The sequence below is a fragment of the Canis lupus genome, chromosome X (assembly GCF_048164855.1).
Source record: "Canis lupus baileyi chromosome X, mCanLup2.hap1, whole genome shotgun sequence".
In the NCBI taxonomy this organism is placed as follows: domain Eukaryota; kingdom Metazoa; phylum Chordata; class Mammalia; order Carnivora; family Canidae; genus Canis; species Canis lupus.
The window spans coordinates 86,927,671-86,944,735 of NC_132876.1; the positions used below are offsets into that span (position 1 = coordinate 86,927,671).

General features: G+C 39.4%; 1 protein-coding gene across 5 annotated transcripts in view; it reads left to right on the forward strand.

The window, feature by feature from the left end:
* EFHC2 (EF-hand domain containing 2) overlaps nt 1–6,850 on the forward strand; it is a 195,379-nt gene extending 188,529 nt beyond the window's left edge. For all 5 annotated transcript variants that reach the window (XM_072818319.1, XM_072818320.1, XM_072818321.1 and 2 more), the window contains one exon: nt 5,824–6,850. In XM_072818319.1, coding sequence (XP_072674420.1) covers nt 5,824–5,925 — 102 coding nt within the window. In that variant the 3' untranslated portion in view covers nt 5,926–6,850. The remainder of the gene's footprint in view (nt 1–5,823) is intronic.
* Nucleotides 6,851–17,065: the final 10,215 nt, after the last annotated feature.

A 17,065-nucleotide genomic window follows, 5' to 3' on the forward strand; every position in this document is an offset into this window, starting at 1 on the left:
TTACATGGACCCAATTACAGCCCAAGCTGTGAAGAAGATACCTTTCTCCTCTACTTTATTGATGCCTCCCCTCCCCTGATTTTCTTCGATCTTACCTCCTGCTTCCCACCCTCCTTTGGATCTCAATTTAATTTCTGTTAGTCCGTTTAAACTAGGACCTAGAAACCTCTCCCTAAAATTAGGGGTCAGTTGGACCCCTAAAATCTCTCCCTAAAATTAGGGGTTGGCTATAATCCTGGTACCAATGCCAATATGTGGGGTGTGCCCCCCAGCCCTGCACACCAGACAACTCTGGACATGTGCTTGAGCTACAGTTCGACCCAGTTTTTTTTTTTTTTTTTTTTTTTTATGATAGTCACACACACACAGAGAGAGAGAGAGAGAGAGGCAGGCTCCATGCACCGGGAGCCCAACGTGGGATTCGATCCCGGGTCTCCAGGATCGCGCCCTGGGCCAAAGGCAGGCGCCAAACGGCTGCGCCACCCAGGGATCCCTCCACCCAGTTCTGACATGATTTGTTCAAGGGAGCATCTCATCCCACAGGGTAAAAGGGCTCAGGCCCCAAGACTGCCCTCCTCACCCCCCTTTCAGACACCAGTTTATCACCTGTGCTTCTGTTCAACCGGTTACAGATGAGAGGTTCCCATGACTCCCTTCCTTGGGTTTGATTAATTTGCTACAGCAGCTCATAGACTCAGAGAAACATTTTACTTACTAGATCACTGGTTTGCTATAAAAATGTAGGACTCAGAATGGCCAGGTGGTAGAGATAGATGCATAGGGCAAGGTAGGGGGAGCGGCGGGAAGCTTCCATCCTCTTTGCACACATCACACTCCTCAAATGTCCACGAGTTCCTACCAACCCCAAAGCTCTCCAATCCCTGTCCTTTTGGGTTTTTAAGGAGGCTTATTACAAAGACATGATTGATTAAATCATTGACCATTGGCGTTTGAACTCAGACCTCCAGCTCTGTCCCAGGAGGTCTAGCGGGAAGGGAACTGAAAGTTCCAGCCCTCTAATTACAAGGTCAGTTACCTTAGCAACCAGCCCCCCATCCCTAGGTGCTTTCCAAAGATGTCTCATTAACAACCTAAGATACCTTATCCCTCTCATCATTTAGGACATTTCAAGGATTTCAGGAGCTCTGGGCCAGAAATAGGGACAAAGACCAGGTATACTTATCTTTATTATGAATCACAGTAGCGTATTGACAATATGTGGATCCCAGGTTCCTCAACTACTGCAAATATGCCTGTGGCATTTATCAGGAATAGGGCAGAAAAAGTCACTCCCACCTGAATCCTGGAAAATAGTGAAAAAGGAAAATCAAATCCAGGGAAGTAGTATTGATTCTAGAAAGAATATAGTGGGACTGGAGCAGTCCAGAAAGCATTACATGAGCCATCGGGTTTAAAGTGATTAAGCTGTAAAGAAATGGACTCTCGTCTTTTCATCTTAAATTATCCTTCATCTCAAACCTCAAGGTATTGCATTTCATTTTGTCTGAGTCTGGCTTATTGCTAATAAATTTAATTCTCATCTCCAAATTCTTGAGTCATCATTATTCTGACACGAATCCCTCTGTTTCTTTTTCTTTTATTGCTAGGGGTTAAATCATGGCCCTTTGCTCAAAAACAGCAAGAACTTTTGCTGTCTAATGAAGCTGTGAGGGAAGGACCTTCTAGAACTGGCCTGTTTCATAAGAGAATCCATTCTCCAGATAATTTCTTTGTAATGATATGAATTGTATAATGTATTTTATTATTTTTGTATTGGAAATTCTTATTTAAAAAAATTATCAAGGAAGAGTGATTTTGAGTATATATATTTGTATTATATTACTCTATAACATGATCAAATTTTAAAATACCTCTTAAGAGCAAAAATAGTAATGAAATTTCTGAGGACGTGTTGAATGACTATTGATTAAAGTGTATAATTTTGTGCATGTACATATATGTTTGTATATATGTATACACACACAACTATCTATTGCCTCTTGGTGTAGGAAGGACATTTCACTAAGTTCCATGTGATACGAATACGCCCTAGGAGTTGGTTTAGGCTTCATCCATCTGAATGGCGTTTCCTTCTTTACACAGCTGGTTGGTGGTTTGAGCTCAACCTCCAATGTCTGGCAGGAGGCATTCCTTTTTGAGAGAGAGAGAGAGAGAGAGAGAGAGAGAGAACATGAGTGGAGTGAAGGTGGAGCAGAGGGAGAGGGAGAACAAATCCTAAGTAGGCCCCATGCTCAGCGCAGAGTCCCACTCGGGTCTCAATCTCACAACGCTGAGATCATGACTTAAGCAGAAACCGAGAGTCAGATGCTTAACTGACTGAGTCACCCAGGTGCCCCAGGAGGCATTCTTGAAAAAGAAAAGGTGTGTCACTTCTGGAACCACATTGTTTTCTACTCAACTTTTCCTGTTGACAATGATAGGAACAGATGTAGCTATGTAGGATGAGAGCCGGCTGCTTCTAGATTGGCCCAATCCTCTGTGGGCTTTGGAGGGTAGCTCGACAAATGAGCAGAGCTCTGGAGCCTCACTGCTGGGTTTATAATCTAGGCTTCGCCACTTAACTGGCAGTTTTCTGGGCAAGCAACTTAACCCTTCTATGCCTCAGTTTCCTTTTCTGTAAATAGGTATCATAATAATAGCCACCTCTTAGGGTTTTCTGTGATGATTAAATAACTAAGTACATGTAAAACATATAAAAGCATACATAGTAAATATCTAATAAATTGATTAGTAGGAGTAGTATAACCATCACTATTCAGCAGTATAAATCCCATAATACAACCAATTTGTTATCATAAATCATCTGTTTAATGCCTTACATAGAGATGCCAATACTTGGTGTTCTTCTGATTCTGTATCAGTGTTCTTAATTATCAGAGTTTTACATGTCACCCATGTTTCAGTGACTTCCACATCTTTGCAGTTCTGGACTCTAGCTCTGTGCTACACAGAACCCTATTCCTATGTGTTTACCAGAATCTTCACCTTGATGTCCTGTGGGCACCTCAAATTAAATAAGTCCCACATTGAACTTAGTTTTCCAACCCCTCTGATCCTTACTGCCACACTTAAAAAAAAAGTTAAAACTTCTCTTCTTCCTGATTTCCTTATTTTGCTTATAGTGCCCTGGGTTGAGTATTATGCACCTAACCCCTCCCCATTCATGTCTATCTGGAATCTCAGAATGTGAACTCATTTGGAAGTGGGTCTTTGTGGATGTAATTAAAAGTTAAAATGAGAAATGAGAGTATACTGGATTAGGGTGAACTCTAAAGCCAGTAATTGGTGTCCTCATAAAAGAAGCCACATAAAGACAGAGGCAAATGCACTGTAACCATTGCTGTCAAATACCAGAAGCTAGGAGAGGGAGCACAGAACGATTCTCCCTTAGAGCTTCCAGAAAGAACCAACTCTGCCAGTACCTGGCCTTCAGACCCCCCCATATAGTGACAGAATGAAGTATTGTTGGTTTAAGCCTTTTGGTTTGTGGTAATTTGTTACGGCAACCCTAGGAAACTACTGCAAATATCATTGATATTATTATACCTAGAAGTCTTAGAACTATCCTTACCTGTATTAGTTTATAAGGATGCCAGGCCTACTGGAGGAAGGACCCACCCTACTCTATCATGACCTTGTCTTAACACATTACCTCTGCAGCAGCTCAATTTCCAAATAAGGCCGTATACTGAAATACCAGAGGTTAGGACTTCAACATATTCTTTTTGAGAGGACACAGTACAACCCATAACACTACCCCTTTTTTCTATCACCACTCTAAATCGATCACCTTCCAGGAATATGTTCTACTGCAGCAAAATCTTTGAGATATAGCTCACACTGACCCCAACTTCAGCTACCCGGGTTATGGCACAGTCCTCTCTTTCTCTAGGATTCTTATTGCAGTAACCTCCAAAGTGTTTTTCCTCCTCTGTTTCATTCTTCATATATCCAGTGAGTGAATCTAGTTAATTTCTAATCAAATTTCTCTGGTGGTGACCCACCAGTGGCTTTTCTCAACTAAAACATTGAAGTCTACACTAGCATGGGGAGCTCCAAGTTTGGCCCCCATCTTTTCTTTCCAACCACCTCTCTTGCCACTTCGGACTATGTGTCCCAAACCACAACTGGGCTAGCTGTTCACTCTTTCTGGAAAATAGATTTTTAGGTCTGTGGGCCTTTGCTTATGCTGTTCCCTATGCCCAGAACATCCTTTATCACTTCGGGCCCCTGCTGAACTGTTCCTCATCCCATAAAGCTCAGCTGAAACAGTACTTAAACAGGTTGCTTCCACAATTGTATAACAGAATTATTGAACCCTTACCTGTGTTTCTGACATCTTATGTTTCTGGATACTAACGTAACACCAGGAAAGATATTGTACCTCTTATATAATAACAATTAACCTTGACAATAGAAACAGCCCCCAATATATGGACTTACCCACACCCTGTTGATATTGAGCATTGCAACATAAATAAAAAAAAATGTTTGTGTATGCGTCCCTGTGTGTGTCTAGATTTCTATCTACAAGATTTTTTTTAAAAATCTGATATGTGTTACTGCTTATATGTTTTGTTGCAACCCACCTCAACAAAATACTCTTTTTTTAAAGAGTTATTTATTTTAGAGTAGGAGGAGGGACAGAGGGAGATGGAGAGAGAAGATCTCAGACACCCTGCTAAGTGTGGAGACTGGTGCAGGGCTCGATCTCATGACCCTGAGATCACAACCTGAGCCAAAATTAAGAGTCAGATGTTTACCCGGTTGAGCCAGCCAGGCACCCCCCAAATATTTGTAAACCTCTCTAGAAGAGTAAAGATATTTATTTTCTGCAATTAGAAAATATATAAGGGTGCCTGGGTGGCTCAGTGTTGAGCATCTGCCTTTTGCTCAGGTCGTGATCCCTGGGTCCTGGGACTGAGTCCCACATCGGGCTCCCTGTGGCGGAGGCCTGCTTCTCCCTCTGCCTATGTCTCTGCCTCTCTCTGTCTCTCATGAATAAATAAATAAAATCATTAAAAAAGAAAATATATATACACAAATATACATACCATATATACTATATATGCAGTATATGTGTGTATATATCGATACATATATATACACATGTGTAAAGTACATATATAAAGTAGTTTACCTCAGGAGCATCCTGTGAATGATTCATTGCTCTTTTCATTGTTAGGTTAAAGAAACAGCAACCAAGCAATCAGTGTGACTAGCAGTTCAGATTTTAATAACTGAGTTCTTAAGAAAGCATAGGGGGAGTTATCACTGTAATAATGCATAACAAACACGCCTTCGACCCCAAATTTCACTGGTTCTCAACAACAGACATTTATTTTTCTTGTCTGTGGGCTTACTCCACCTGTGCTATTTTGGGACCAGCAACACCTTGGGAGCCATATTCTCATGGCAATGACAGGCACAGCAGCCTAGGCCAGGTCATGCCCGGACATTAGAGCCTCTGTTCGTGGTACATCTGCTAGCATTACATAGGCCAAAGCCAGTCATATGTTCCCATATCAAGGGAACAGGAAAGTAGACTCCGTGGGAGGGTCTGCAAAGTCAAATGGCAAAAGCCATAGGTGTATAATTCTAATAGAGGGATAAAGAAGTGAGCATAAGAACTTAGTCTACCACAAAGTCCCTATGATTCGAAGATGGACAGTAGAAATGCCTGCCTTGAGAATAAGCTATTTATCATGAGCTTATATAACAATAACAATTCGATGTTGCATTTACAGAACTGCACTTTGAAATGTGGTTATAATTTATATCCATCTTTGTTTTTTTTTGTAGAGATGTGAAGATGAGTGGCTCGGGATGCCATCACCTATTCCCGTGAAATACATTAACTACATGAGACTTCTAAAGGATGTGTTCGGCTTAGAGGAGGAGTAACCATATGCCAATTTTGGTCAACTTTCTTTGATTTCCTGCTCTAATTTTACTAGGTTTATTTCAGTAGATATAACTTCATTAAAAAAAACACAGGGTTCATTTTGAATTGAAATCCACAGACCAAGTTAATTCCCTTTTGTCGTTTTAGTTTCTCTGAACATCGTATTACAGTGCTGATGTGCCAGCATTATTAAAAATGCCATTTAAAGAAACGTCAAACATTTTTATTACATGTATGATTTATTAATACCAAAGAATCTTATGGTAATTTTCTATCCAACATAATTTGATTCATTACAACACAAAAGGAAAATTACTTTTGACAGCTATACATGACAATATAAAATCAAATTATATCTGAGCAATAAGTTGTGATTCTATTAAACATTTTTTGAAATCTTTTTGACACATGTTTATTACTTATATAATTAAATTTTGTAGCAACCCACCTTATCAAAATAATCCTTAAACCTCTCTAGAGTGAATGTATTTGTTTTCTGAAATTAGCAAAGCTATGAGAAGGACTCCTCCCTTGCCCCACAACACACACACACACACACACACTTTGGGAGAGAAATTGAAACATATGCAGTGTTTATATTTTAATGTCCTTTTTCTACCTAAAGTTAGGTGTTAACTTAGGGATATATATGCATGTATATATAATTATAGTATGACCAAAAACGTGTGATGTCTAAAATATTTAGGGATGGGAACACTGAAGATTTTGAGAGCTCTTTTTTTTGGTTCATTCTCCACATACACATACCACCCACCCCAGAGGTTTAAATATTCTAGAACTATAACATGTTTCCCTCCTGCTTTTCTCTGGTTCTATTTTGATTTTTCTTATAGGCCTATATGTTATGAATCTCAGCAGAACCTTTGTCATGTAGTGTATATTTGATTAAAACTCATAACCATGGACCTCTGGGAATTCATTGTGAGAAGTTTGTCCCAATCTACCTCAGTCTCCAGTGTTAGATGCTACGTATCATAAATCCATTTGCCTGGTGTTCTTAGAGACGGTGGAAGCCTATGGAAAAGGGGGTTCAACATCTACCTTTTGGGGACTGCTTTGAGGAGGGAAAAAGGAACTGATGACATGTCAAGGCCCCTTCCACCTCATTATTCCTTCACTGCACATTTGTGGCATCTTGCCTAGAAATGAACAGGCCTCTTGGCACTCAGAGGTACCAATATGGTTGACAACAATGGCTCTTTCTTTTAAAAAAATTTTTTTTAATTGAAGCTAATCAATAAACTATTTCTATTTCTATTATTTCTAATTATAAACCTCGGGTAATTCTACATGTGCCATTGTTAGAGCCCATAGGACTTTCCAATAAACTCGAATACTCAACTTATATACTAGGACCATTTACCCATAAAATCTAATTTTGACTACTTGATTTTTATTCCAGGTTTTTTTTTTTTTTTTTTAAGACAACTGACAGTGCCAAGCCATTTTGTCACTTTAAGATTTTTCATTCCCCAGAGAGCAAGCTTTTAAGGATGACACTTTCCTGGAACTTTTCAGGCTGACACATTTGTCACTTACCTATTCAACTCTTCAGTCAGTTGTCTTTCCCTCAAGATTTTAAATACATGGATAATTTAGCCCGTGTACAGGCTTGTGATGCAGTTCACTTTGAGAAGTGGGAAGAGAAGAGGAAAAGCAGCAAACCAATGACATGTTCCTGAGTTTGTAGGATGACAACCGCTTGTTCTATCACATAGATGTGTGTCGCTGCCCTGGTTATTTGCAGTTCAAGCCCGTAATTAGCAATTAAATGGCCATTATAGGAATCATGCCGATAAACATGATACATTGCAGCCATACAGACTCTTTAAATAATTATTTTTTTTATAACTAAACCATATACTGAAGGAGATTTATAATTTAGAGATAATATCCCCATTAGTAAAGTTTATGACCCAATAAACAGCTCCCACTAGTTAATAAATGCCAAAGCCATAAAAACAAAGACTATTAATGTAATAGAATTTCTGTACCTCCCTCTTTTGCTGGTGGTCCCAAGTCACTGAAGGGAAATGCTATCTTAGGGAAAACATTTATTCTTGTTATGTAAATATCAATGAATTGTCTTAGAATCCATCTGGAAATCTCCCAGGCCACCCCACTCCTAGGCCCCAGGTGGTCCCCAAATGCTGATGTGTTCTGCTTAGGTTTCGGGCAGCAGATAACTCTGGTTTTCAGCACAAATGAACCCTTTGACTCAACTCTTTGGGGGAGGTAGTGAAGACCAGCTGGAATTTCTGCCTCTTCATTTTCCCTCTGAAAAGGAGAAATCCCAACTATTACCATTATTCTGGAGGGAGAACTTTGAAAAGTTTCCCACTTTTGGCATACACTTATATTTTTAGCTGCCTCTTCTTTTCCCTGTGAAAAAGCGAAATCCCAACTATTGTCATTGTTCTAGGGTAATCATTTTTTTTTAAAGTTTCACAACCTTTGCATCTACTTATATTTTTAGCTGCTCACATTTTCTCACTCTGATGGAAAAGCGAGTGCTGCCTGTGGATGTCTGGGTAAGTTGAAGATTAATACAGGCAACCTTTTTGTATTAAGAACGAACTGTTTTTTCATATTCCTGCAACCGTGGGAATGATTGATCAAGTCATTTGAGAGCCCAGATCACATTGTGTCTTTTCAGAAGAAACTGATTAAAAGCGGTTGAGGTTGGCATGAGATGGTTTGCTGAGTCATTGTTACAAAGCATGGGTGTTGTCAGCAGGTGACTACTACATTTCAGTGTTTATTTGCCTCTTTCTCCCTTTTGGGGGAAAGATTTTATATATTTATTTGAGAGAGCATGAGCAGGGGGAGAGGGAGAAGCAGGCTCCCTGCTGAGTGCAGAGCCCTGACAGGGGGGCTCAATCCTAAGAAAATGAGATCGTGACCTGAGCTTGACCAACTGAGCCACCCACGTGCCCCTCTTTCTCCCTTTTTAACCTGTTTACCATTTGAACCCAACCCCTTGAAAAGTAATGTGGGTACATCTATTGGTTGACTTCAGTGCTTACTAAAATTGTAGACAGCAGAGAGGAGATGAAGAGCACTGTAAATTTCAAGCATTTGGGATAGTTTTAACATTTTGCCTACTTTGTGTATTGCCTCTGATTCAATTAATGACAAACATAACATTGTTGGTCTTTGCTTTTTTTATGTTATTTGGAGTTTGTTTTGCGGGAGTGGGGTGGGGGGTGTTGTAAAGCTGCGAGGCTTTGTGGACACCACCACTGTGAGTTTGGGATATTTAAATTGTCCTTCCTTTCAAATAGCAGGGAATTCTTGATGAAGAAGATGAAATTTCTCCCCTCCCCCTACAAAAACAACTCTTGCCTTTCCAACGTGGATTTATTTATCTTGAGTGGGGACTGCTTTAGTCTTTGCCACTCGTTCCTCATTTCCCTGTCCTCTTCTCCCATATGTTACGATTTTGCTCTTAAGTTCGGCAGTGGGAGTCTTCGGTGATGGCTTGATGAAATGGTAGGGTTGTCCACAAAATATTTATGATGCTTAATAATGCAGACTCTGTTGAATAATGAACTGTCACGTTCCCAATTACATGTACATTCTTTTTAGTTAGGAATATAGTTTCCTGAGTTTTGACTGTTCTTCAGAATTGGTCTGGAACTGACCTTCCAGACAAACAGTTTTCAAATGATGGTAAACATTACCCAAGTGCTGAGTCTCTGTCCTGATCCATGTTTGGGCCAAGTTTGAACCCCTTCTGAGTTGAAGGCAGGTTAAGACCTTTTCAGAAATGAGGCTTTTCAAGTTGACTGAGCATCTGCAGCGACACGGTGTTTCTCAGTTCCCAAGAGAATGTAATGTGTCAGAATGGAAAATCCACCAAGGCGAGATCAATGAGGCTATTTCACAAAACAAAACCTGCCCCGATCATGAAGCAAAACATCATGATTACAAAAGGCAGTGCTGACTGGATAAAGAGCTAGAGAGAAATCGGTAGTCGCCTCCACTCACCTTCTCTACCAGGTTCTATAAAATTAAACGTTTCCACTCAAGTCAACTAAGTTCCTGACAACCACGGGTTCTGAGGTTAGGATGTGCATCTTCTTTGCATTTGGTACCCAGCAAAATTCCTTCCAAGAGGGACTTGCGAGCCCATTATGTGCCTAGTGCAGGAGCATAGGCACTAAGGGTCAGCACCACTGCTCAGAAGTAACTGGCGATGGCTGAAAAATGCAGCCAATGCAAAACTCCACGGTGGCTCAGCAAGTAGAGAATTAATGACTGGCTGGAATCAGTAGGAATCTTTACTTCTAAATACTCATTAGTTTAAGCAGTGAGGCCTGATGTTCTGCAAGTTAGACAGGAAACAGGGGGCCCGCTCCTCCCCATTGTCTCTTCTGAACAGAATATGCACATTTAACTCAAAGTAGTGAATGGTTCAAATACATCAAACCAACTATTCATCAATCTCCCAGCTTCCTGGGCACCGCTTTGCATCTGTGTAAAGCCAACAATGGAGGAAATGCTTGTTATGACCCCACTATAATATTAAAATCCAGAGGGGCGGGGATCGTGGTGAAAAACACAAAATGTGGCCTCCTTTAGAAGAGTTCCACCAAAATCATCTTTGTTTCCTTTTTATACTCTGCCAATATGAGAATATCTGAATGAAATAGGAACTTGGTAAATTTACTTTTGCCTGCTTTCCCCCCCCTCACTTGCTACCACTGCTTTTCATTGTTGCTGTGAGGCTGCTCATTGAATACGGAACAGGAGCTGAAAAGCCATTTCAGGCTGCTGCAGATTGTCCACCCTCCCTCCCCACTACCCCCCCCACCCCATTTTAACTATGACTGGAGCATGGATAGTGACAAGGGAAATGGCAAGAGGTGTGACAATTGCAGAGGGGACTCTGGACAAGAATAGAGACTCCTTTTGTGTGTGTAATATACGTTATAAAACAGTTTGAACTTGATCCTAAAGGCATGAGAAGTTACTGGAAGATTTTAATCGGGAGGATGAAAAGATGATGTCTGTATTTAAAAAGCTCTGGTGGCTGTGTGTGTGTGTGTGTGTGTGTGAGAGAGAGAGAGAGAGAGAGAGAGAACTACAAGAGTGAGTTTGGCAGCCAGAAGGCTGACTGGGGAGGCTGTTGCCAGAGAAGTGATGGGTGGTTTGGATTAGTGTCAGTGAGGTGGTGAGGTTGGTGAGAAGCGGATAGACTCATGACACATTAAGGATGTTGGAGATGAAAGAGAAGAAATCCAAATTACATGGGGTCATTTTAACAGCTGGGGAAGTGGTGGTGTCATCTGTTGTGCCAGGATACACCAGGGAAAAATCCAATTTGCAGGAGAGGTATCAACAGTTCAGCCTCGGGCATGCCAGTTTAGGGGGTCTGTAAAACAGATAGGTGGAGATGTGGATCAGGCAATCGGATTGACCGGTCCGAGTCGTAGCAAAATGGTCTGGGCTGGAGAGGCCTGTTTTAAACCTATCAGAGTATGGATGGTAAATGTAAACTTAGAGAAGATTGCCCAGAGGGAGCAAGTTGTCTGAAAACCATAATGCTTGGTATACGACTAATTTTTAGAATACAGCTTTCATTGACACACAGTGAACTGCATGTATTAAAAGTGTACAGTTTGATAAGTGGACATATGTATACACCTGTGAAATAGCATCCCAATCAAGATAATTCATATATTCTCCCAAAATTTCTTTGAGGTCCTTGGAAAGCCCTCCCTTCCACACATCCCCATTGTAGGACAGGAAAACTACTTTTTTCTGTATCCTGAGTTCTTGGCTGAAACCCCCATATTAAAAGATTAACAAGAGAAGAACAAAAGTTGAGCCACATGAGTACCTCATACATACATGAGAGAGATACCAAGGAAAACTGTGTAATTTTCCAAGGTGACCTAAGTCACCACCTTAAGTGTGTGTGGGGGAGGGAGGGAAGGGAGTCATTCTGGGGGATGCAGGAAAAGCAACCAAAAATGGGTAAGTTTGTTAATGTGGATTTAAATCGGTACCTTCCCCATCAATACGTTTCTTTTTCTAAAAAATATTTATTTATTCATGAGAGACACAGAGGCAGAGGCACAGGCAGAGGGAGAAGCAGGCTTCCTGCAGGGAACCCCATGTGGGACTTGATCCCAGGACCCTGGGATCACAACCTGAGCCAAAGGCAGATGCCCAACCACTGAGCCATCCAGGTGGCCCCCCATCACTAAGTTTCTAGATGTTGGGTTGTCCTCTTTCTGGTACAGAGTGGGAGACCTACTTAACTTAACCAATGGAGATTTCCCTTATAAATAGTCCTTACAAAAGGGTGACTACTACAGAGCTTCTCCTGTGTCTGCTGTTTATCTAATTTATCAGCTCAAAATAATCCTTATGTCAAAGAGGCATATTTTAGAATGGCATATTTGCTCCCCTTCACCTTTCCCCATACACAGGCAACCACTGAGCTGCTTTCTATCACTATAGAAGTTAGCATTTTCTGGGATTTCATATCATTGGAATGATACAGCATGAACTTTTTTTGGTCTGGTTTCTTTCATGCAGCATAAGTCTGTTTTATCAATCTATGTTTATATGGATTTTTCTGTTGGTGTTATATCTAATAAATGTTTGCCTAAACCAAGGTCATAAAGGTTTTCTCCTAGAAGTTTTATAGTTTTAGGTGTTTAATTTAGATCTAGGATTCATTTCTAGTTAATTTCTGTTATGGTACAAGTTACGGTTCCGTGTTTATTTTTTCGCATATGGATATCTGGTAGTTACACTACCATTTATTGAAAAGACTATCCTTTTTCACTGAATTGTCTCTGTACCACTGCTGAAATATACGAATATATACGTAGGTCTATTTCTGGACTTTCTGTTCTGTTCTACTGATTGATGTATATCTTTACACTGATACCACACTGTCTTGGTCACTGTAGCTTTCTAGTAAGTCTTGAAATCAGTAGTGTTAATTCTACAATTTCACTTCTTCTTTTGCCTAGTAGTTTTGGGTGTCTTACATCTTTGCACTTCCATGATGAATTTTAGAATAAACTTGTAATTCTAAAATCCTGGTAGGTTTTTTTATTGGGATTGTGCTGAATCTACAGATCAATTTGGCATCTTAATAATACTGAGTCTTCTGACCCATGAACACAGTATATATCATCCCATTTATTTAAGGTTTAAATTTATCTCAGCAATGTTTTGTAGTTTTTATTGTATGAGCATTGCACATATTTGACAGCTTTCTCCCTATATTCATGTTTCTTAATGATAATGCAAATGGCAATTTTTTATATTTCATTTTCTGATCATTGGTTACTAGAGGCTAAAAATACAATGGTTTTTTGTACATTGATCATTGTATCTTTCAAACTTAAACACATTTATTAGTTTATGGCTTTTTAAAGATTTTATTTGAGAGAGAGCACGAGTAGTGGGAGGGGCAGTAGGAGAGGGAGAAGCAGGCTCCCCGCTGAGCAGGGAGCCCTACTCTGGGCTCCATCCAAGGGCTCAGGATCATGACCTGAGCCAAAGGCAGATTCTTAACTGACTGAGCCACCCAGGTACCCTAGTCTTGTGGCTTTTTTATAGATATTGTCAGATTTTTTTTACATAGATATCCACATAGATGATTAGAATTTTAATACAGATAGTATTAGTCTATGAATAAAGTTTTATTTCTTCATTTCAAATCTGAATTCTTCTATTTCCTTTATTGCACTGACTAGTACAGTGTTGAATAGAAGTGATGAGGATGGACAGCCCGTTCTTGTTACTGAATTTAGGGAGAAAGCATACCGTCTTTCACCATTAGGTATGATGTTAGCTATAGGGTTTTGGTAGACACTCTTCATCAGGTTTATGAAGCTCCCTTCTATTTCTATTTTGCTGAGAGATTTTATCAAGAATGGATATTAGATTTTGTCACATGCTTTCACTAGATCTAATGAGATGATTATATGATTTTTCTTTTAAAAGTTTGGTAATATAGGGGTGCATGGTGGCTTAGATGGTTAAGCGTCTGCCTTTGGCTCAGGTCATGATCTTGGGGTCCTGGGATGGAGCCCCACGCCTGGCTCCCTGCTTAGCAGGGAGCCCGCTTTTCCCTCTCCCTTTGCCCCTCCACCTCCCCCTACTCATGCTCTGGCTCCCCCTATCAAATAAATAGATAAAATCTTTTTTAAAAAGTTTGTTAATATAGTAAATGACATTAATGTTTTTTAAGATTAAATTCTTATAAAATTAACCATCTTTTTTTTTTAAGATTTTATTTATTTATTAATGAGAGTCAGAGAGAGAGAGCAGCAGCAGCAGAGGGAGAAACAGGCTCCATGCAAGGAGCCCGATGTGGGACTCGATCCTGGGTCTCCAGGATCAGGCCCTGGGCTGAAGGCGGCACTAAACTGCTGAGCCACCCGGGCTGCCCCAAAATTAACCATCTTAAGGAAAGAAATCAGTGATACTTAGCACATTCACAATACTGTACACCCACCACATCTTTTTAGTTCCAAAACATTTCATTACCCCCAAAGGAAACCCTATACTCATTAAACCATCACTTCTGGTTCCAGCCCCTGGGAACCACCAGTCTGTTTTCTGTCTCTGTGAATTTACCTATTCCAAATATTTCATGGAAGTGGAATCATACAGTATGTGACCTATTATGTCTGACTTCTTTCACTTAGTCCAATGTTTTTGAGGTTCACCCATGTTGCAGCACATATTAGAACTTTGTTCCTTTTCATGGCTGAGTAATAGCCCATTGTATAGATACACCACAATGTGTTTATCCAATCACCTTTTGTTGGATGCTTGTGTTGTTTCCACCTTTTGGCTATTGTGGATAGAGCTGCCATGAACATAGCCATGTATTTGAGCACTAGTTTTTAGTTCTTTTTTTTTTTTAAGAGAGAACACAAAAGTGAGAGGGGCAGAAGGTGAGGGAGAGAATCTCAAGCAGGCTCCACGCCTGGTGTGGAGCCCAATGCAGGGCTCAGTCCTGCAACCCTGAGATTATGACCTGAAGCAAAATCAAGATTCAGGCACTCAACCCACTGAGCCATCTAGGTGCCCCCCATTTTTGGTTCTTTTGTTTATATACCTAGGAGTAGAATTACTAGGCCATATGGTAATTCTGTTTAATTTTTTGGAGAACTGACAAACTTTTCCACAGCAGCTGAACCATTTTACATGCCTACCAGCAATGTATTAGGGTTACAATTTTTCTGCATCCCTAGTAACACTTGTTATTTTCCTTTTTTAAAATTATAGCCATCCTAGCTGGTGTGAACTGGTACCTCATTGTGGATTTTATTTGTATTTCCCTAGCGACTAAGACATCTTTTCATGAGCTTGTTACCATTTTTATGTCTTCTTTAGAGAAATATCTGATCAAATCCTTTGCCCATTTTAAAATTGGAAATGACATTGATTTTTGAACGTTAAACTTTGCATTATGGGAATAAACCTTATTAGGTCATGATGGATTATCTTTCTTATATATTGCTATATTCACTTTGCTAAAGTTTCATTTGAATTTTTCTTCTATGTTCATGAGGATGTTGATCTATAGTTTTCTCATATTTTGGTCTGATTTTGACTTCATGGTAATGCTGGCTCATAGAATGAGTTGGGAATATTCCTTCTTTTTCAATTTTGTAGATGAGGTTTTGTAGAACTGCTATTATTCCTCCTTCAAATGTTTGATAGATTTAACCAGTGCTGCTTTCAGTTTGCTTTATGGGAAGGTATTCTTTTTTTTAAAGGTTTATTTATTTATTTGAGAGAGAGAGAGAGAGAGAGAGAGCGCGCACACGCCAGTGTGGAGAGGTGCAGAGGGAGAGAATCTTCAAGTGGACTCCCCGCTGAGTGTGAAGTCTGACTCAGAGCTCAATCCCACAATCCTGACATCATGACCTGAGCTGAAATCAAGAGTCAGATGCTTAACTGACTGAGCCACCTGGGTGCTCCTATGGGCAGGTATTCTTAAACTACAGTCTCAATTTCTTTAGTAGATATAGGGCTATTCAGGTTATATATTTCTTATGTCATGAGCTTTGATAGTTTGTCTTTAAAAGAATTTTCCCATTTCATCTTGTTGAATTTATTGGCTTAAAGTTGCTCATGATATTCAGTGCTTATCCTTTAGCATCTGAAGAAGCTTTAGTGATGTCACCTCTCTCATTCCTGATACTGGTAATTATTCTTTTTTTTTTTTTCCTGATCGGTCTGGCTAGAGATTAATTAATTTTATTGATCTTTTTAAAGAAGCAGTTTGTTATTTCATTAATTTTCTCTCGTGTTCCTCTTTATTTTATTGTTTTCTGCTCTGATTATTATTATTTTTCTTCTACTTACTTTGGGTTTAATGTGCTCTTTTTCTAATTTTTTAGTGTGGAGGCTGAAGTCATTGATTTAAGCCTCTTTTTCTTTTCTAATGTAGGCTTTTAGTGCTATAAAATCCTTCTAAATACTGTTTTAATGGCATCACATAAATTTTGATACATTGTTCCATTTTCATTCCATTACTTTCTTATTTCTCTTTGATTTCTTCTTTGATCTACAGGTTATTTGAAAGTGTCTTATTTAGTTTTAAATATTTGGGGATTTTCCAAAGATCTTTCTAACAACCTAATTTAATTCCCCGTGGAGGATATACATGTATGACTTGTATCCTTTTAAATTAATTGAGACTAGTTTTATAGCTCACAATATGGTCTACCTTGGTAAATGTATCATGTGCACTTGGAAATAATGTGTGTTCTACACTTCTTTGGTGGAATATTCTATAAATGCAATTAGGTCAAGTTGTTAAAATCTATATCCTTACTGATTTTCTATCTACTGGTTATGAAAACTATTAAGAGAAAGATACTGAAATTTCTGCCTATAATTGTGAATTTGTTTATTTTTCCTTACAGTTCTATCAGTTCTTGCTTCATGTATTCCAAAATTGTAGCTATATAAGCATTTAGGACTGTTAAGTCCCCTTGATGAATTGACTCCTTTATCATTATGAAGTGAATTTCCTTATCCCTGGTAATATTCTTTGCTCTGAAATCTACATTGTCTGATAATAAAACCATTCCAACTTTCTTTTCATTTGGTGTTACTTACCATGGT